The following is a 22324-nucleotide window of genomic DNA, read 5'->3' on the forward strand; positions in this document are numbered from 1 at the left end:
GAACAATAGACAATTATCATGAACAAAGAAATATAATAATAACCATTTTATTATTGCCTCTAGGGCATATTTCCAACAGGAGGGTCCCCGAGAGGCCCTCGCAGCACACTACCACGGAACAGACGACACAGAGGCTCATCGCCCTTGAAGAGCTATAGGAGGCAGGGTATTCCAGCATCCTTTATAGGAGTAATAGGCAAGACATAAGAGTGCAACTTTAAAACATTCATCATAAAGAGAGGTGATTTAGTAGCATGGAGATGTCTATAACCACAAAATAGTCCTTTGGCCTCCTAAGGGCATCCCTAACAGATCCCTTACAAGTTATTTATGAGGAGAAAAAGATTTAGGGTTCAAGGGGTATCTAGCAAATCCCTTATATGCATTTCCCCTAAAAATGACTTGCTTTCCCCAAACCTCTCCCCTCTCACTCATTTTTAGTTCAATTGCGGGCGTTCTCAGGAAAGTCGCGCCCACTCCCGCTCGCCCGCAGCTTCAACGCCCTACCCTGACGTCATCGCCTTGCCAATTCCCGCCCCGACCCCGATGACCAGCAAAATGGGTAACCCTTCCCTCGTTGCACCTCAAGGCAACCTTACCGGCGCTGAAAACCCACTGCCGTGAAGGAAATATGCCCTAGAGGCAATAATAAAATTATTATTTATTTCCTTATAACATGATAAATGTTTATTATTCATGCTAGAATTGTATTAACCGGAAACATAATACATGTGTGAATACATAGACAAACAGAGTGTCACTAGTATGCCTCTACTTGACTAGCTCGTTGATCAAAGATGGTTATGTTTCCTAACCATAGACATGAGTTGTCATTTGATTAACGGGATCACATCATTAGGAGAATGATGTGATTGACATGACCCATTCCGTTAGCTTAGCACACGATCGTTTAGTTTGTTGCTACTGCTTTCTTCATGACTTATACATGTTCCTATGACTATGAGATTATGCAACTCCCGTTTACCGAAGGAACACTTTCTGTGCTACCAAACGTCACAACGTAACTGGGTGATTATAAAGGTGCTCTACAGGTGTCTCCGAAGGTACTTGTTGGGTTGGCGTATTTCGAGATTAGGATTTGTCACTCCGATTGTCCGAGAGGTATCTCTGGGCCCTCTCAGTAATGGACATCACTTAAGCCTTGCAAGCATTGCAACTAATGAGTTAGTTGCGAGATGATGTATTACGGTACGAGTAAAGAGACTTGCCGGTAATGAGATTGAACTAGGTATTGAGATACCGACGATCGAATCTCGGGCAAGTAACATACCGATGACAAAGGGAACAACGTATGTTGTTATGCGGTCTAACCGATAAAGATCTTCGTAGAATATGTGGGAGCCAATATGAGCATCCAGGTTCCGCTATTGGTTATTGACCGGAGACGTGTCTCGGTCATGTCTACATAGTTCTCGAACCCGTAGGGTCCGCACGATTAACGTTATGATGACAGTTTAATTATGAGTTTATGTGTTTTGATGTACCGAAGGTTGTTCGGAGTCCCGAATGTGATCACGGACAAGACGAGGAGTCTCGAAATAGTCGAGACATAAATATTGATATATTGGACGACTATATTCGGACACCGGAAGTGTTCCGAAGAAGTTTCGGATAAAACCGGAGTGCCGGAGGGTTATCGGAACCACCGGGGGAACTAATGGGCCTCGATGGGCCTTAGTGGAGAGAGACAGGGGCGGCCAGGGCAGGCCGTGCGCCCCCTCCCCCTTGAGTCCGAAATGGACAAGGAAGGGAGGGGCGGCGCCCCCCTTTCGTTCTCCCTCTCCCTCTCCTTCCTTCCCCCTCTCTCCCTTTTGGTGGAAACCTACTAGGACTTGGAGTCCTGGTAGGATTCCCCTCTTGGGGGCACGCCATAGAGGGCCGGCCGGCCTCCCCCTTGCTCCTTTATATACGGGGGCGAGGGGGCACCCTAGAGACACAACAATTGATCATTGATCTCTTAGCCGTGTGCGGTGCCCCCTCCACCATAGTCCACCTCGATAATACTGTAGCGGTGCTTAGGTGAAGCCCTGTGTCGGTAGAACATCAACATCGTCACCAGGCCGTCGTGCTGACGAAACTCTCCCTCAACACTCGGCTGGATCGGAGTTCGAGGGACGTCATCGGGCTGAACGTGTGCTGAACTCAGAGGTGACGTACGTTCGGTACTTGATCGGTCGGATCGTGAAGACGTACGACTACATCAACGCGTTGTGCTAACGCTTCCGCTTTCGGTCTACGAGGGTACGTAGACAACACTCTCCCCTCCCGTTGCTATGCATCACCATGATCTTGCGTGTGCGTAGAATTTTTTTTTGAAATTACTACGTTCCCCAACAGTGGCATCCGAGCCTGGTTTTATGCGTTGATGGTATATGCACGAGTAGAACACAAGTGAGTTGTGGGCGATATAAGTCATACTGCTTACTAGCATGTCATACTTTGGTTCGGCGGTATTGTTGGATGAAGCGGCCCGGACCGACATTACGCGTACGCTTACGCGAGACTGGTTCTACCGATGTGCTTTGCACATAGGTGGCTGGCGGGTGTCAGTTTCTCCAACTTTAGTTGAACCGAGTGTGGCCACGCCCGGTCCTTACGAAGGTTAAAACAGCATCAACTTGACAAACTATCGTTGTGGTTTTGATGCGTAGGTAAGAACGGTTCTTGCTAAGCCCGTAGCAGCCATGTAAAACTTGCAACAACAAAGTAGAGGACGTCTAACTTGTGTTTGCAGGGCATGTTGTGATGTGATATGTTGAAGACATGATGCTAAATTTTATTATATGAGATGATCATGTTTTGTAACCGAGTTATCGGCAACTGGCAGGAGCCATATGGTTGTCGCTTTATTGTATGCAATGCAATCGCCCTGTAATGCTTTACTTTATCACTAAGCGGTAGCGATAGTCGTGGAAGCATAAGATTGGCGAGACGACAATGATGCTACGATGGAGATCAAGGTGTCGCGCCGGTGACGATGGTGATCATGAAGGTGCTTCGGAGATGGAGATCACAAGCACAAGATGATGATGGCCATATCATATCACTTATACGGATTGCATGTGATGTTTATCTTTTATGCATCTTATCTTGCTTTGATTGATGGTAGCATTATAAGATGATCTCTCACTAAATTTCAAGATAAAAGTGTTCTCCCTGAGTATGCACCGTTGCCAAAGCTCGTCGTGCCCAGACACCATGTGATGATCGGGTGTGATAAGCTCTATGTCCATCTACAACGGGTGCAAGCCAGTTTTGCACACGCAGAACACTCGGGTTAAACTTGACGAGCCTAGCATATGCAGATATGGCCTCGGAACACTGAGACCGAAAGGACGAGCGTGAATCATATAGTAGATATGATCAACATAGTGATGTTCACCATTGAAAACTACTCCATTTCACGTGATGATCGGTTATAGTGTAGTTGATTTGGATCAGGTGATCACTTAGAAGATTAGAGGGATGTCTTTCTAAGTGGGAGTTCTTAAGTAATATGATTAATTGAACTTAAATTTATCATGAACTTAGTACCTGATAGTATCTTGCTTGTCTATGTTTGATTGTAGATAGATGGCCCGTGCTGTTGTTCCGTTGAATTTTAATGCGTTCCTTGAGAAAGCAAAGTTGAAAGATGGTGGTAGCAATTACACGGACTGGGTTCATAACTTGAGGATTATCCTCATTGCTGCATAGAAGAATTACATCCTGGAAGCACCGCTGGGTACCAGGCCTGCTGCAGGAGCAACACCAGATGTTATGAACGTCTGGCAGAGCAAAGCTGGTGACTACTCAATAGTTCAGTGTGCCATGCTTTACGGCTTAGAACCGGGACTTCAACGATGTTTTGAACGTAATGGAGCATATGAGATGTTCCAGGAGTTGAAGTTAATATTTCAAGAAAATGCCTGGATTGAGAGATATGAAGTCTCCAATAAGTTCTATAGCTGTAAGATGGAGGAGAATAGTTCTGTCAGTGAACATATACTCAAAATGTCTGGGTATCATAATCACTTAACTCAAGTGGGAGTTAATCTTTCTGTTGATAGTGTCATTGACAGAGTTCTTCAATCACTGCCACCAAGCTACAAGAGCTTCGTGATGAACTATAACATGCAAGGGATGGATAAGATGATTCCCGAGCTCTTCGCAATGCTAAAGGCTGCGGAGGTAGAAATCAAGAAGGAGCATCAAGTGTTGATGGTCAATAAGACCGCCAGTTTCAAGAAAAAGGGCAAAGGGAAGAAGAAGGGGAACTTCAAGAAGAACAGCTAGCAAGTTGCCGCTCAGGAGAAGAAACCCAAGTCTGGACCTAAGACTGAAACTGAGTGCTTCTACTTCAAGCAGATTGGTCACTGGAAGCGGAATTGCCCCAAGTATTTGGCGGGTAAGAAGGATGGCAAGGTGAACAAAGGTATATGTGATATACATGTTATTGATGTGTACCTTACTAGAGCTCGCAGTAGCACCTGGGTATTTGATATTGGTTCTGTTGCTAATATTTGCAACTCGAAACAGGGACTACGGATTAAGCGAACACTGCCCAAGGACGAGGTGACGATGCGCGTGGGAAATGGTTCCAAAGTCGATGTGATCGCGGTCGGCACGCTACCTCTACATCTACCTTCGGGATTAGTTTTAGACCTAAATAATTGTTATTTGGTGCTAGCATTGAGCATGAACATTATATCTGGATCTTGTTTGATGCGAGACGGTTATTCATTTAAATCAGAGAATAATGGTTGTTCTATTTATATGAGTAATATCTTTTATGGCCATGCACCCTTGAAGAGTCGTCTATTTTTAATGAATCTCGATAGTAGTGATAGACATATTCATAATGTTGAAGCCAAAAGATGCAGAGTTGATAATGCTAGTGCAACTTATTTGTGGCACTGCCGTTTAGGTCATATCGGTGTAAAGCGCATGAAGAAACTCCATACTGATGGACTTTTGGAACCACTTGATTATGAATCACTTGGTACTTGCGAACCATGCCTCATGGGCAAGATGACTAAAACGCCGTTCTCTGGTACTATGGAGAGAGCAACAGATATTTTGGAAATCATACATACAGATGTATGTGGTCTGATGAATGTTGAGGCTCGTGGCGGATATCGTTATTTTCTCACATTCACAGATGATTTAAGCAGATATGGGTATATCTACTTGATGAAGCATAAGTCTAAAACATTTGAAAAGTTCAAAGAATTTCAGAGTGAAGATGAAAATCATCGTAACAAGAAAATAAAGTTTCTACGATCTGATCATGGAGGAGAATATTTGAGTTACGAGTTTGGTCTACATTTGAAACAATGCGGAATAGTTTCACAACTCACGCCACCCGGAACACCACAGCGTAATGGTATGTCTGAACGTCGTAATCGTACTTTACTAGATATGGTGCGATCTATGATGTCTCTTACTAATTTACCGCTATCGTTTTGGGGTTATGCTTTAGAGACGGCCGCATTCACGTTAAATAGGGCACCATCAAAATCCGTTGAGACGACGCCTTATGAACTGTGGTTTGGCAAAAAACCGAAGTTGTTGTTTCTTGAAGTTTGGGGCTGCGATGCTTATGTGAAAAAGCTTCAACCTGATAAGCTCGAACCCAAATCGGAGAAATGTGTCTTCATAGGATACCCAAAGGAAACTGTTGGGTACACCTTCTATCACAGATCCGAAGGCAAGACATTTGTTGCTAAGAATGGATCCTTTCTAGAGAAGGAGTTTCTCTCAAAAGAAGTGAGTGGGAGGAAAGTAGAACTTGATGAGGTAACTATACCTGCTCCCTTATTGGAAAGTAGCTCATCACAGAAATCTGTTCCTGTGACGCCTATACCAATTAGGGAGGAAATTAATGATGATGATCATGGAACTTCAGATCAAGTTGTTACTGAACCTCCTAGATCAACCAGAGTAAGATCCGCACCAGAGTGGTACGGTAATCCTGTTCTGGAAGTCATGCTACTAGATCATGATGAACCTACGAACTATGAAGAAGCGATGGTGAGCCCAGATTCCGCAAAATGGCTTGAAGCCATGAAATCTGAGATGGGATCCATGTATGAGAACAAAGTGTGGACTTTGGTTGACTTGCCCAATGATCGGCAAGCAATTGAGAATAAATGGATCTTCAAGAAGAAGACTGACGCTGACAGTAATGTTACTGTCTACAAAGCTCGACTTGTTGCGAAAGGTTTTCGACAAGTTCAAGGGATTCACTACGATGAGACCTTCTCACCCGTAGTGATGCTTAAGTCTGTCCAAATCATGTTAGCAATTGCCGCACTTTATGATTATGAAATTTGGCAAATGGATGTCAAAACTGCATTCCTGAATGGATTTCTGAAAGAAGAGTTGTATATGATGCAACCGGAAGGTTTTATCGATCCAAAGGGAACTAACAAAGTGTGCAAGCTCCAGCGATCCATTTATGGATTGGTGCAAGCCTCTCGGAGTTGGAATAAACACTTTGATAGTGTGATCAAAGCATTTGGTTTTGTACAGACTTTTGGAGAAGCCTGTATTTAAAAGAAAGTGAGTGGGAGCTCTGTAGCATTTCTGATATTATATGTGGATGACATATTACTGATTGGAAATGATATAGAATTTCTGGATAGCATAAAGGGATACTTGAATAAGAGTTTTTCAATGAAAGACCTCGGTGAAGCTGCTTATATATTAGGCATCAAAATCTATAGAGATAGATCAAGACGCTTAATTGGACTTTCACAAAGCACATATCTTGACAAAGTTTTGAAGAAGTTCAAAATGGATCAAGCAAAGAAAGGGTTCTTGCCTGTGTTACAAGGTGTGAAGTTGAGTAAGACTCAATGCCCGACCACTGCAGAAGATAGAGAGAAAATGAAAGATGTTTCCTATGCTTCAGCCATAAGATCTATCATGTATGCAATGCTGTGTACCAGACCTGATGTGTGCCTTGCTATAAGTTTAGCAGGGAGGTACCAAAGTAATCCAGGAGTGGATCACTGGACAGCGGTCAAGAACATCCTGAAATACCTGAAAAGGACCAAGGATATGTTTCTCGTTTATGGAGGTGACAAAGAGCTCATCATAATTGGTTACGTTGATGCAAGCTTTGACACTGATCCAGACGATTCTAAATCACAAACCGGATATGTGTTTATATTGAACGGTGGAGCTGTCAGTTGGTGCAGTTCTAAACAAAGCGTCATTGCGGGATCTACGTGTGACGCAGAGTACATAGCTGCTTTGGAAGCAGCAAATGAAGGAGTCCGGATGAAGGAGTTCATATCCGATCTAGGTGTCATACCTAGTGCATCGGGTCCAATGAAAATCTTTTGTGACAATACTGGAGCAATTGCCTTAGCGAAGGAATCTATATTTCACAAGAGAACCAAGCACATCAAGAGGCGCTTCAATTCCATCCGGGATTTAGTCCAGGTGGGAGACATAGAAATTTGCAAGATACATACGGATCTGAATGTTGCAGACCCGTTGACTAAGCCTCTTCCACGAGCAAAACATGATCAGCACCAAGGCTCCATGGGTGTTAGAATCATTACAGTGTAATCTAGATTATTGACTCTAGTGCAAGTGGGAGACTGAAGGAAATATGCCCTAGAGGCAATAATAAAGTTATTATTTATTTCCTTATATCATGATAAATGTTTATTATTCATGCTATAATTGTATTAACCGGAAACATAATACATGTGTGAATACATAGACAAACAGAGTGTCACTAGTATGCCTCTACTTGACTAGCTCGTTGATCAAAGATGGTTATGTTTCCTAACCATAGACATGAGTTATCATTTGATTAACGGGATCACATCATTAGGAGAATGATGTGATTGACATGACCCATTCCGTTAGCTTAGCACACGATCGTTTAGTTTGTTGCTACTGCTTTCTTCATGACTTATACATGTTCCTATGACTATGAGATTATGCAGCTCCCGTTTATCGGAGGAACACTTTGTGTGCTACCAAACGTCACAAGTAACTGGGTGATTATAAAGGTGCTCTACAGGTGTCTCCGAAGGTACTTGTTGGGTTGGCGTATTTCGAGATTAGGATTTGTCACTCCAATTGTCGGAGAGGTATCTCTGGGCCCTCTCGGTAATGCACATTACTTAAGCCTTGCGAGCATTGCAACTAATGAGTTAGTTGCGAGATGACGTATTACGGTACGAGTAAAGAGACTTGCCGGTAACGAGATTGAACTAGGTATTGAGATACCGACGATCGAATCTCGGGCAAGTAACATACCGATGACAAAGGGAACAACGTATGTTGTTATGCGGTCTGACCGATAAAGATCTTTGTAGAATATGTGGGAGCCAATATGAGCATCCAGGTTCCGCTATTGGTTATTGACCGGAGACGTGTCTCGGTCATGTCTACATAGTTCTCGAACCCGTAGGGTCCGCACGCTTAACGTTACGATGACAGTTTTATTATGAGTTTATGTGTTTTGATGTACCTAAGGTTGTTCGGAGTCCCGGATGTGATCACGGACAAGACTGGTCGAGACATAAAGATTGATATATTGGACGACTATATTCGGACACCGGAAGTGTTCCGGAGAAGTTTCAGATAAAACCGAAGTGCCGGAGGGTTATCGAAACCACCGGGGGGAACTAATGGGCCTCGATGGGCCTTAGTGGAGAGAGAGAGGGGCGGCCAGGGCAAGCCGCCTGCCCCCTCCCCCTTGAGTCTGAATTGGACAAGGAAGGGGGGGTGGCGCCCCCCTTTCCTTCTCCATCTCCCTCTCCTTCCTTCCCCCTCTCTCCCTTTTGGTGGAAACCTACTAGGACTTGGAGTCCTAGTAGGATTCCCCTCTTGGGGGCACGCCATAGAGGGCCGGCCGGCCTCCCCCTTGCTCCTTTATATACGGGGGCAAGGGGCACCCTAGAGACACAACAATTGATCATTGATCTCTTAGCCGTGTGCGGTGCCCCCCTTCACCATAGTCCACCTCGATAATACTGTAGCGGTGCTTTGGCGAAGCCCTGCGTCGGTAGAACATCAACATCGTCACCATGTCGTCGTGCTGACGAAACTCTCCCTCAACACTCGGCTGGATCGGAGTTCGAGGGACGTCATCGGGCTTAACGTGTGCTGAACTCGGAGGTGTCGTACGTTCGGTACTTGATCGGTCGGATCATGAATACGTACGACTACATCAACCGCGTTGTGCTAACACTTCCGCTTTCGGTCTACGAGGGTACGTAGACAACACTCTCCCCTCTCGTTGCTATGCATCACCATGATCTTGCGTGTGCGTAGGAATTTTTTTGAAATTACTACGTTCCCCAACATGCCGACCGTGAATTTGGCAGCGACAAGGAAAAACCTCATCAACAGTTGTTCGCCGGCGTCAGTTTTCGCCACTCGAGCCATCGCGACCAGTGGACCACGCTTAAAGACGCGGATCGGCAAACGGGGCCGTGCACCGTCGGCCAAGGCGGCCGACATCATGAGAAAGACACCAAAGAAGAAGAAGTTTGTTGCCTCCCCGCTGCTTCTCCTTCAACCTCGTGCGACGTCGGTGGCTACTACATGGCATCCTGTGGCTCTGCCGCCACCCCCTTCAACCTCTTGCGGCGTCGGTTGCCTGCATAGTTTTTTTTTCGTTTTTGGTTTTTGGTTTGCAATTTCTTAGTAAAATGATGGATGATTTAGTATTGACTGCTAGGTTGTTTCTTTGCTTTTGTAATGAGCAATTGAATGGTATTTTTGTCACTTTCATGGAATATTTTAATGTATGCTACCTCTTGAGCACTGCGTTGGTTTTCCCTTGAAGAGGAAATAGTGATGCAGCAAAGTAGCATAAGTATTTCCCTCAGTTTTTTAGAACCAAGGTATCAATCCAGTAGGAGGCCACACGCAAGTCCCTCGTACCTACACAAACAAATAAGAATCTCGCAACCAACGCGATAAATGGGTTGTCAATCCCTTCACGGTCACTTATGAGAGTGAGATCTGATAGAGATAATAATAATAAGATAAATATTTTTGATATTTTTATGATATAGATTGAAAGTAAAGATTGCAAAGTAAAAATAGATTGGAAACTTATATGATGGAAAATAGACCCGGGGGCCATAGGTTTCACTAGTGGCTTCTCTCAAGATAGCATAAGTATTACGGTGGGTGAACAAATTACTGTCGAGCAATTGATAGAAAAGCGAATAATTATGAGAATATCGAGGCATGATCATGTATATAGGCATCACGTCCATGACAAGTAGACCGACTCCTGCCTGCATCTACTACTATTACTCCACACATCGACCGCTATCCAGCATGCATCTAGAGTATTAAGTTCATAAGAACAGAGTAACGCATTAGGTAAGATGACATGATGTAGAGGGATAAACTCAAGCAATATGATATAAACCCCATCTTTTTATCCTCGATGGCAACAATACAATACGTGTCGTTTCCCTTTCTGTCACTAGGATCAAGCACCGCAAGATTGAACCCAAAGCTAAGCACTTCTCCCATTGCAAGAAAGATCAATCTAGTAGGCCAAACCAAACCGATAATTCGAAGAGACTTGCAAAGATAACCAATCACACATAAAAGATTTCAGATAAGAATCAAATATTGTTCATAGATAAACTTGATCATAAACCCACAATTCATCGGATCTCGACAAACACACCGTAAAAAGAGTTACATCGAATAGATCTCCAAAAAGAACGAGGAGAACTTTGTATTGAGATTCAAAGAGAGAGAAGAAGCCATCTAGCTAATAACTATGGAGCCGGAGGTCTGAAGTAAACTACTCACACATCATCGAATGGGCCATGGAGTTGATGTAGAGGCCCTCCGTGATTGTTGCCCCCTCCGGCGGAGCTCCGGAAAAGGTCCCAAGATGGGATCTCTTGGGTACATAAGGTTGCGGCGATGGAAATAGGGTTTCGTGATGCTCCTGGATGTTTTCAGGGTATGAGAACATATATAGTTGGAAGAAGTAGGTCGGTTGAGTCACGAGGGGCCCACGAGGGGGGAGGGCGCGCCCAGGGGTAGGCGCGCCCCCCTGCCTCGTGGACACCTCGTTCGTTTCTTGACGTCCACCTTAAGTCCTCTGGATCACGTTTGTTCCAAAAATCACACTCCCGAAGGTTTTATTCTGTTTGGACTCCGTTTGATATTCCTTTTCTACGAAACACTGAAATAGGCAAAAAAAATAGCAATTTGCACTGGGCCTTGGGTTAATAGATTAGTCTCAAAAATAATATAAAAGTGTAAAATAAAGCCCATTAACATCTAAAACAGATAATATAATAGCATGGAACAATCAAAAATTATAGATACGTTGGAGACATATCAATGTAAGACACTCACTCAGCTTCAGCGGCATTTCTATGTCAATACCATATCTGAACAAGAAATGTCGAGGTGGTGTAGGAGCTCGAGGAGGTGGAGGAGGTCAAGGAGAGTCAAGTAAACAAGAAGAGGAGTAGGTCGTGCAACTACAAGATCGAGGAAGATAGATGTTTTGCGTGAAGGTTGGCTCGCCATCTCTCTTGATGCCATGGTCGGTGTCGACCGGACAAAGGAGAAATTTTGGCAAAGGATCGAGGATACTACAATAATAATGTGACCATTCCCTCCAACCGCACAGTCAGGTCTCTCGCACATGGTTGGACTTTGACCCAAAACCAATGCAACCAATGGGCCTGATGTGTTGCACAGGTCAACCTCGTGTCGCCAAGTGGAGTGCTTGTCAACGAGTATGAGCCCGTCATGCAAGATTTTTACAAGTAAAGAAACAAGAAAAATGGCTCCAAACCGTTTACTTTGCACCATTGCTACTCAGAGATTGATGGATATGAGAAGTGGGCAAGAAGAAACTTTGAAACCACACCAAAGAGGCAAAGTCTCGACACCAATGTTGATGATGATGATGACTTGGTAGAGAACCTATCCACTCCTCATGTGTGTCGGGATGGATCAAAATATGCAAGGCATGCCAAGAAGAATGATGGTGTTGGAGCATACAAATAAGAGTTGTTTAAAAATGGTGAAGGTGAGAAGGGCATTGATGGCCGGAGGGAAGGAGGAGAAGATGACTAGTTTCTATGAGATGAAGTTGATGGAGGAGAAGTGGAAGGCAAAGACAACGGTTGAGGATAGAAAGGTGCTAGCGGGGGAGAAAACTTTGAACTTGAGGACGAAAAACTTTAATTGGAGGCCGAGGAAAAAGTATTGAGATTGAGGAGCAAAAGTTTGCCATGGCGGCCGAGGAGCAAAGGAACTAGAGGGTGGCCGATGACGTGCTATCATGTGGATGGATCCTAGCAAGATGCACAAGAAGGCGAGAAAATATTGGGACTTCACTCGTGAGACATCTTGACTAAGATGTGTGGTGGCGGCAGCAATGGTGATGGCGGTAGTTTTCTAGAATGAATTCAACGAACTTTATGTATGCTTGTAGCAGAATTAGGATGTGGTGCATTAGCATTGTCTATGTACCCCCTCCGTCCCAAAAATAAGTGTCTTTAATTTAGTATAACTTTGCACTTATTTTGGGACGGTGTGAGTATGTGTTAAAGTGTGATGAATTTGTTTCAATTGTTTGAACAAATGTTTAGACGATTCAGCAAAATAATTTTCTTTAATATAGAATCTGAGGAAACGTCATGTTCTTACTAGAATTTAGAGAAATGAGATATGGAGATGGTTTTGGACATTCAGGATCGTGGATCTAGTAGAGATGCCCTACAAACATTCATGCTTTCCCCAAAAAAAGTCATTGCAGAATTGTTTGTCTAGCTCTGCCACTGCCGGCGAGCACCTAGAAACTCCCCCTTCCTCCTCTAACGGTCCAGCCGTCAGCCCTGCTACTATATGATCCATTTTTCAAAGAAAAAATATATGCAAGAAGAACGTACGTAGCAGCACCAAAAGTTACACTTGGCAGACTGGTCCTAGGCAACTAAGGACGTACTGGTTCTAGGTGGTTTCCTTTTATCCTCGGCCTTTGGCTACAGCACTTGTTACACTTTCTTGTGCTGTAATCAGTGAATGTGAATGCAGCGCTGACTGCTTGTTACACCTGACTGCATTCCCTGCAACGCACTCCACCAGTTGGCAGAAACATTTGTACAGAAGCATTGCATATGACAGACTCCACAAGCACTTGTACCGAAGCATTCTGTATGACTCATGCTCATCTGGTCGAAGGATGAACGAATACTCAGAGACGGGGCTTCATCACTACCCAGGCAGCCGAACACCACATGTGAAATACTTGGCCCTCGCAAGGCCTGATGTTATCGTGACGATTGTGTACGTAGCTGAACCTGCAGTGACAACATAGCTGTAAGAAATTTTTCTAATCCTCAGCACTGTAGGCACTCCAAAGAATTAACAATAAGAAAATGAAAGAATAAAGAAGAGACTGATGGAGTAGATACGTACCGAGAGCAGTCAGCGTCCGCTATCAGTGGAGCAGTGAAGACTCGACTGTCGTCTGTTTGATTAGGAAGAACAATGCCAGTCCTCCCGGGCCCGATCATTCTGGTCTCTGGAAACGCAGGTGGATCACCAGGGACAACTCTGTAAATGCCAGCCAAATTTGGTAAAACTCCTCCACTTTTCACTATGTAAAGACTGGCAAGATTTTCAATCAGAGAAAAGCTGTTTCCAACTGCTTCCACAGCACCCTCCCACTCTATGAGATGTAGTAGACCATCTTCCTCCTGCGTCACCGAGCAGAGACATCCATTGTCAGATAACCAAAACAAAGCATTTTGGTGGATGATGAGGCTGTGTATGCCTAAATGTCCGCATACTACAGCACTCTGCTGCCAAACACCATCCATTGTTCTTAGCCAAAATTCAGTGACGATATCGGCTTCTCCGCCACCTTCATCTGCATTATCATCGGCATCTACTTGAGCAAATATCCTTTGCCTAGCGAGCACTAGAGTAAGATCTGAACTAGGGGTTCCATTGAAATAGCCCTGTTCAATTTCCACCCCCACATGGAAGTTGAGTAAACGCTTCTCTGACCTCACTTCCCACAGCGAAACATATGTGCCCTCTTTGAGTAGAAAGAAGAAATATCCATTTGAGTTGCGCTCCTCTCTCTCTCTCTCTCTCTCTCTCTCTCTCTCTCTCTCTCTCTCTCTCTCTCTCTCTCTCTCTCCTGTGGGACCCACCCCGCAACGGACACCAGATTGTTCAACCCTGCTTGCACACAATACCACCAAACACAAACTGTATTTTTCAGAGAAAAGAATTGTAAATTGCAGGGTTTTACTTTTATTCTTTGATGAGAGCTAGAAACTCGGTTGCCTGTTTTAGTCATTGGTGATTTTTTTTTATTTTTTTATTTTTGCGGATAGTGTGTGATGTTTAAAACCGTTGGATTTTGATTCAATGGTAAATCCATCTTTTTCTTATCTTTCTCTCACCATCACAGCTTGCCTCCGCCACACACGGCCTCTGCCCTCATTTGTTTTTAGAAAAAGGAGGAATCTTCCCCGGCTTCTGCATCTGGGAGATGCATGCGGCCATATTATTTATTATTCACAAAGACCTTACAAAGAAATACAACAGTAATCCCGAGGCCACCATCTAAAAGACACCTGTCGCTACTCCTGTCCTCTTTATGAAGGTGTGCCGAATGTCCAGGCCAAATACCAAACAGACATCGCACAAAAGCCTAATATCTAACGCTAGATGCCCCATCCAAAGCCACATAGGCGGGACTGGGTAACACTCGGGTTCGGCGCACTCTCAGTGAGTACCACACGCACACGCTGCAAAGGGCCGTCACCTCCATCTTCCCTCGATCCATCCTCAAAGTATGTACTGACGTATCGACCTTGTCAGGCCTCTCTACCATCGACGCCACCACAGCCTCTGCCCTCATCATCCAGTCAAATTTTTCAGAAGCAAAAGCAAAGAAGAGTGACGATATAGAAAAAGCGTATGTGGCGACTTGATGTATGGTTTACAGTCTCATGGTTCGTCTCCGTGGTTTTTGTTGCCACCGTGGATTTGGTGGTGTCTGATGTTGTGTGTCGAGGTGTTCTCGATGGACGTAACTTTAGCGATGGCCTGATCCATGTGTCAGGGTTTTGCAGTTATAGCGTGTCGGGAGAGTTTGATGGTTTGCCTATGCGGGCTGGAGATTCCTACTTTGCGAGTAGTTCGCATGTGGTCAAATATTGGCCTGATCCATGTGCCAGGGGTTTGCAGTTGTAGCATGTTGGGAGAGTTTGGTGGTTTGCGTGTGCGGGCCGGAGATTCATACTTTGCGAGTAGTTCGCATGTGGTCAAATTTGCATTGTTTTTGCACCGTTTTTCATCAACTCTTACTCTTTTCTCTCAGTTAATCGATGAAGCAAATCTTTTGCCTCTGATTTGAAAACAAAGAGACACTGGTACCCGTGAACGCAATATTTTGCTATTGCTCCATTTTCTTGGTCATCACCTCCTCTCCCATGACCCTGAACTTCTCCTGCTAAATGGCAACCTTGCGCTCCTCAAGTTCCTTGAGCTCCATCCATCCAGGTGTCCTTTCTTGTTTCCTCCATTTCCTTCCTTATTGTGATCATCTTGTAGCATCTCCTTGTACAGAAATCATCTTCTCCTTTCTTGCATCCTCCCTGGAGACCTCATCTGCATTCGCGCCTCTGATCTTCGAGTGGAACTCCCCCTCCCCTCATCATTATCTTCATCGCCAACATATTGTACATCTTCAAACTTAGGAGATGAGAAATGACTCGACTCCCAGGATAAGATAACAAAGGGATCACATAATTAGGGCCTGCTCCAACATTACTCAGTCAAGGCGCACCTAGTCCCACCATACCATACCATACGAGCATACATATATATGCAGTACAAGCAACACGTCCTAACAAGTCTCAAAAAAGCTACCAAACCTATATTATCTGGGGGATACTACGGCCTACGCCATTGCCATGGGCATCATATTCACACCACCAAAACTCGATGCTTCCGGCATCCGATCTGATCAACCACGTCCATCGTCGCCTCCTCAATTCGATGTTCGTCGAGGGCAAAATGAAACCAAACCCACAGGAAGACCCGGAGGAAGCTGCCGCCTACGACCGGGCTCACAGCAGCACGTGCTCGACGTCGTTGGGGAACCGCTGAGGCTGGCCGCGGCGTGGCCAGCTGGGTGGAGACGGTGGACGGATCGACGCCGAATCTTGCTGCATGGTTCTCTTCTTGGGCTCTCCTGACGCCGCCGCTCTCTTCTTGCGCCCGCTCCATGACGGCACTGCTTGATTCAGATTTCTCCTGTTGGTGTGCATAGGTGCTGCTTCAAACACCTCGGGCTCGTCGTCGAGGTCGACGGGGTTCGAAGCTGAAGCCCCCATCTGAAGCAGCTCTCTGCGGGTAGGAGGTGCTGCCCAGCACAGTGGATTCACTGAAACAAAGAATAGCCACACATGCAGAATTATGTCAGGAAACAGCAATGGCATGGTTGGGAAAAGAATATGTATGCATCACATCGCCAAGTCAGTAAAAAACTAGAAAACATTATAGATGGTACGAAGACCAAGAATGATGAATGTAGAACATAATAAGTAGTGCAGCTCATGCACTCGTTCATTGATCCATGCTCATTTAACAATTTCCCTTGGAAGATGCATATTAGTAACACACATGTTTCCAAAAGGCATTTGTCATGGTTACCATTTCCACAATCATACTTGATTTGAAGCATGCACTATCTGGCAGCTTAGGGGATTGATAAGAAAATATTTCTGAAAATGTATAGCAGAAAGGGCTAACAGTACGGAAAATCTTAGACTGAATTCACACACCTTCAACTGGCTCAAGAATATCCGGTAATTCACGAGTTGTTGCTGAATATTTACGCTTCCTGACATAATCTTCTTGCAGAGGCTTTGGGATAGCAAACGAGAACTGGCCTAAATAAACCCCTTGTCGAACGTAGAATGGATTCTCTGCCAAGTACCTGAAATATCAAAACGATGATTGTATCGCATCTGGGAAGAACATGCCATAATTTGGCGTGCTAGATCAATTGGGTGCTGTAAGTAACAAACGGTAGGTAAAAGTAACAGAATATGAATTCATCAGCTCACCTCTCAATTTCAACCATTGACCTCAACGTTGTCCCAGCTGGAGAAGTGTAATATCTGAGAGAAAGCAAAATAACAAATATTGTTATGATCAAGTATGTTGCATGTTGGAATACCACAAGCAAATAACTTTGGAGAACAGATTTCATGATTACTAGAGATTTAAATTGGCATCACCAAAACTGATAAAACATATAAATGGTTGCTCAACAGCACAGGGTTATCCTCCTTTTCAGGGAAACAATGGCTGTCAAACTGACATATTATAAGAGGCAAATGTTTTATGCTATCAAGAAGCATGAAGTATTTCTTAAAAAGAGGCATGGAGTACAGTACTGTGTAGTTTCATGAATCATAGCTAACAGGAATAAACCACAAAAGGGCATGCTAATACTTTACCAGTTGTAGCTAAAGCAAAGAGACTGATCAAGAACCAGATCAATCATTCCATGAATGATACGGTGCAAAAAGCTATTAAGTAGAGTGGAAGGACTAGTTTCTGAAAAAAATGCAGTGGAAGGACTGAACATGGAAATGACCAAAAGACTTGATAATAACAAATCACAGGTATTAGTGCAATGCAGGAAAAGGAACAGTGGCATACACATCTGCAAACTTGCTGCAACCCTCCCCCCTGATTCTGACCTCCCTATTCCAGCCAACAGGAGTTTGGGCAATGTTTGGCTTGTCAATTGCCCACACCCTACTTGCATCTTGTGACATATCTTCTGGGTCATCACATGATAAAACACGGTTCCATTCACGAGCCCTTGCACACACAAAAAGTTCCTCGGAAATAGTCTCACGCAGCTCTTCATATTTCTCCTTTGTTGGAACAATCCTCCATTTGAAGCACTGAGCGCACTGTACAGTATAGTGCCCAATAGATGGTAAAACTCTGGAGTGTCCACCATACTTTGTCTTCGGGGGTATTTGCTGCAGTGGAGTAGAGTCATATATGGGCTCGGCTAACTGGAATTCCCTTTGCTGGCGACGTGTGGTCTGCAGATCATAAAGGACAAGCTGCTTTGATGCGTCTTCTTCAATTGAGTAATCCTTGTCAGTATAATCATCATCATCATCACTGTCACTGGTAATAAGCCTCTTTCTTGAACGCTTGCGAGGATGAACCATCCCTTTCTCAGGGTTATGACCTCGAAAATTCCTCATGAGATAACTATCTTTTCCTGCAACAATGGCCAAAAGGTTCGATAAACAAAAAAGCATGGTTTGAGTACAGTTATCACACATTGTTCCAGGTAAAAAAAACATGCTGCACAATCAATTATCATATCGCAGTTGCAAGAAATCAGTACATTGCACGACTCCACTATTTACCACCGTAAAAAACAGAAGACAGAAACACGACCAATTCTATCATATTAAATAAACCTGTAAGGCTGTACTAACTACAACTATGCCTTTGGTAGGACTACGGTTACCTCGTAATCATCGCTGCACTCAATAAGCGAATTCGACAAAATTAGAATGACACCAAGACTATCTGTAAGATGCAGTTATGCAGTGGCATGCAAGATATTGCACATTTATATTGACGGAGAACACCACATTACACTAAAAAAATTCAGAGGCACAGTATCAGGCGAAGCAAATGTAGTACGAAAGTCGAAAACACAATGACTTCCCTGGATGCTCTTCATAGGTTACACAAAACATGTCATTAGCATCACACAACCTAACCGTTTGGACAGCTCGGTAATCATGCTATCTTATGTGCAAATCAACCAAGTAAACAATGGTGCTGACATATCACAAATATATTTCTGCAGGAGGTGAGAAACCAAACTCACAGAAATAACGGCAGCAGTCAATTGATACCCCATCGTCCATATAAGGCAAATTACAAGCGTTAGATATTGACTAGCGAAGGCATGTGCACTGCATATTTATCAACAACTGCCCATACATCCAGGTTCCAAAGCACATAATCGCCCACACAGTGCTGTGAACAAGCAGAATCAGGGCAAATACTAAAGAGAAGAGGTTACACTAACAAGTGTTTTATTTAAGACCCAAGGTGCATTGGTAATAAAGTGCTGAAGTCCAACCAACCTAACATAAAGCCTTGCCTTTTCTGAATAAACTACAAGGTCGCCACCAATTTTGAGCACACCAAGTTTAATTATAGCAGCCAGAAAACAGTGCTGCCCCTAAATGGCTAACGTGGGCGACAAATGGCCAAAAATAAGCCACCACATGTCACCCAATCAGGCTCCCTGAATCACAAGCCATGCATCAGGTGGTCAGCCACACATGCTCGCATTCGCATACAACCAAACCAAACAAGACGGCCGCCGCATCATCAAGACCCTGCCTGATCGAGGACGAGGCCGCAGCAGTACAAGTTACAAGAATATACATCCGCTCTAAATCGTCACAGCAAATTAAAGAGCATCTCAAAATCGACGGGCCAGAGCGGGGACAAGATGGGACAAATTAATCAACAGGGAGGCAACGCAGCGAGGGCACCACCACCAAATGGACGGACCTACCACCGAATGTCGGAGAGGCAAATAATCCCAAATACTCCATCCGTTTCTAAATATAAGTCTTTTTAAAGATTTCAAATGGACTACCACATATAGATGTATATAGACATATTTTAAAGTATTCACTCATTTTGCTCCGTATGTAGTCACCTGTTGAAATCTCTAGAAAGACCTATATTATATATTATATTTAGGAACGGAGGAAGTAAGAAGCATGTTCCCAGACATTGACAGGGGCGGACACTGGCTAACATAAAACACCCACCCACCACGAACCCCACCGGGCGACACGGAAAAGGGCCGGGCTTTGGCTCCCGAAACTGGCTAAAAAGCGAATCGGCCGAAAGCACGACGGCGGTCCTCGCAGGAACCGCGGCGGCGAGCCGAGGCCGCCCCTGGACGGTCTCTTCGCCCGCGAGAGACCGAATGCATGTCGCCCTCCGGCCGCGTCGACCCCCTGCCGTGCCGACTACCACGCGCGATCACGGACGGACGGACGGAGGGAGGGAGGGAGGGAGGGAGGAGGCGCAGACGTACGCGGGGTCGGCGGGGGAATGCGGCGGGCCGGCGGCCGGGGAATCCGAGGCGGAGGGAGCGAGGAGGCGGCGGCCCGTGTGGGGCGGGAGGAGGTGGGTGCGCTTTCTGTTGTTGCGCTCCTCTCTCTCTCTCTCTCTCTCTCTCTCTCCGCTGCCACTCTGCATGCAGGGATGAAGGCAGCAACAGCAAGCGAACTCCCCTCTCCACGCGATGAAAAAGGCAGGTAGGTGGGCGAGGCCTCTTCAATGCGGAGTGTTCATCAATGCGCTACAGTGCGGCGGCCGTCAAGGAGGGCGCGTGCCGCCGTGTGGGTGAGCCGAAGGTGGGGAAACGTGCCGCATGGCCTGTGCCGCTGTGCGGTGCGCCGGGCGCCACTCACCCCACCCGCGCCCGTTATCTCGCCCACGACGGCACGATCTAGTCTATACTTCAGTTGGACTGTTGGGGTTTCTCGAGTCCAATATTAGTTGGTCTTTCTTTTTTGAGAATCAAAATTAGTTTGATCTAGTGTAGTACTACTAGTTGTTTGGAAGACGACCATAAAGGATTTTTTTTCTAAGTAAAGAAAGAAGAGCTGATCTAGAGGTTTTCCAGGATAACCAGTTTCGATCGACAGGGGGTTTTTGCTCGGACGAGTAGTTTTTCTTTTAAGGGCATTTACAATGAAGGGGCGCTTGTTTAGGCTCTTAGAACATTATATATATATATATATATATATATATATATATATACACACACACACACACACACTAGCACATATGCCCGTGCATTGCAACGGAAGAAAAATTACTACAAAAGACAATTGGTTATGTCAGTGAAACATACCACATTTGTTTTGTTATTTGTCCATACCACATCGTCAACAGGGTTAGGCATGACCGAACATAAACATATTCAAATAAATAAGTGGCAAGTTATAAACATAACCTATAAACATGTAATCCGTAAAAATTCCTGAGCAACTCAAAATGTGAGAAAAGACTAATCCATCAACTATGAATATGTATGAAGCTGTCTATGACCTGGATATGCTAATTTAGATTCAGAATAGAACCCGCTTAAAAGACAGCGCTTTCAACTAAAAAAAGATTTATTCCCTTTTACCTTCATGCTTCAGAAACAATAAATTGCAAAGAATCACCTGCCATTTAGCTTGCAAACTTCAGCCAGCAAGGGTTTCGACCACGTCATTCTCATTTGGGCTCATTTGAATAAACGTCGAAGTTTTTGAGTCTCCATCTGTAGTGCCTTATGCATTATAGTTTGTCACACTTTGATAAAACTTCTATTGGACATCTTCTTTCCAAATTAGAAAAAAAAATGAAAACGTTCCACTTGAAAAACAAAATTTTAATAGGGCATTGATTAATTCTGAACCGGATTGTAAAAGATGCATAATTGGTAATGGGAATTACACACGAGATGTAGAATATATACCTGAATATGGGCTAGTTGGTAATAAGTAGCTGATCAATACGTTAATTCTTTTTATAGTGAACTAATGCACATAAAAGGAGGTTTAGTGCCTATCATTATGAAAAAGCCTCCTCTGAGTTCATTATATAAGAGAACATGCCGGCATGGGCCCCTACCTACAAACTGGAACTGGACACCAACTAAACTGTAATACATTTTTTTTTTTTTTGCATTCAGTTGAGGTACTTGAGATGTGTTTTGGCTGTAATAAGCATCGCCGAAGCCTTTCTGAAGTTGGAATTCCGATAGTACTCATAAAGTAAGCCAATGATTACTCTATATCTGTACTCCCCATGCCGCTAAAAAAGTCGGCAAAAGTGAATGGAGGGTTGCAGCAGAAGAAGCAACTTAGGACGTCTCACAAAACAAAAGAAATCAATCGGAACCCGGAAATATATCCACCAATCGCAGGGGGCAAACACCTCTCTGATCTCATGATGCCAAATCCCGTCACCACACCCTGTCAAATAGTGGCGTCGAGAGCTTGCAATCCTCTTATTCTTATTCTTTTTACCATTGTATATTCTTATCTGAATCCACAATGCCATCCTCTAGAGTCCCCTTCAATGTCCGTGTTCCCTACTATTGCCTCTTCGATTCTGAATTCCTTCCTTATATCTTCTCTATCACCTCGTGCCCTTCCTAAATTAGGATTTTGATTTCCTTTCTTAATTCTTTTTT

At 44.4% G+C, this 22324-nt stretch overlaps 1 protein-coding gene across 1 annotated transcript; it reads right to left on the minus strand.

The window, feature by feature from the left end:
• Positions 1-15745: 15745 nt before the first annotated feature.
• On the minus strand, positions 15746-20595 carry LOC123148622 (methyl-CpG-binding domain-containing protein 2). The gene is made up of 5 exons (XM_044568086.1): positions 20168-20595; positions 17725-18307; positions 17124-17177; positions 16839-16993; positions 15746-16438 (listed from the first exon to the last, which is right to left on the minus strand). The coding sequence occupies exons 2-5, from the start codon at positions 18288-18290 to the stop codon at positions 16122-16124; spliced, it is 1092 nt and encodes a 363-aa protein (XP_044424021.1). The 5' UTR covers positions 18291-18307; positions 20168-20595; the 3' UTR covers positions 15746-16121.
• Between the last annotated feature and the right edge of the window lie 1729 nt (positions 20596-22324).

Source organism: Triticum aestivum, chromosome 7A (assembly GCF_018294505.1).
Source record: "Triticum aestivum cultivar Chinese Spring chromosome 7A, IWGSC CS RefSeq v2.1, whole genome shotgun sequence".
In the NCBI taxonomy this organism is placed as follows: Eukaryota; Viridiplantae; Streptophyta; class Magnoliopsida; order Poales; family Poaceae; genus Triticum; species Triticum aestivum.

Excerpts from the sequence above, each read along its gene's own strand:
- LOC123148622 (XM_044568086.1), bottom strand. The coding sequence starts at position 18,290 with ATGAGGAATTTTCGAGGTCATAACCCTGAGAAAGGGATGGTTCATCCT. Across the intron at positions 17,178-17,724 it reads TGCAGCAAGTTTGCAGATGT|ATATTACACTTCTCCAGCTG; the intron begins GTATGCCACTGT and ends GCTTTCTCTCAG. Across the intron at positions 16,439-16,838 it reads TATTCTTGAGCCAGTTGAAG|TGAATCCACTGTGCTGGGCA; the intron begins GTGTGTGAATTC and ends TCTTTGTTTCAG.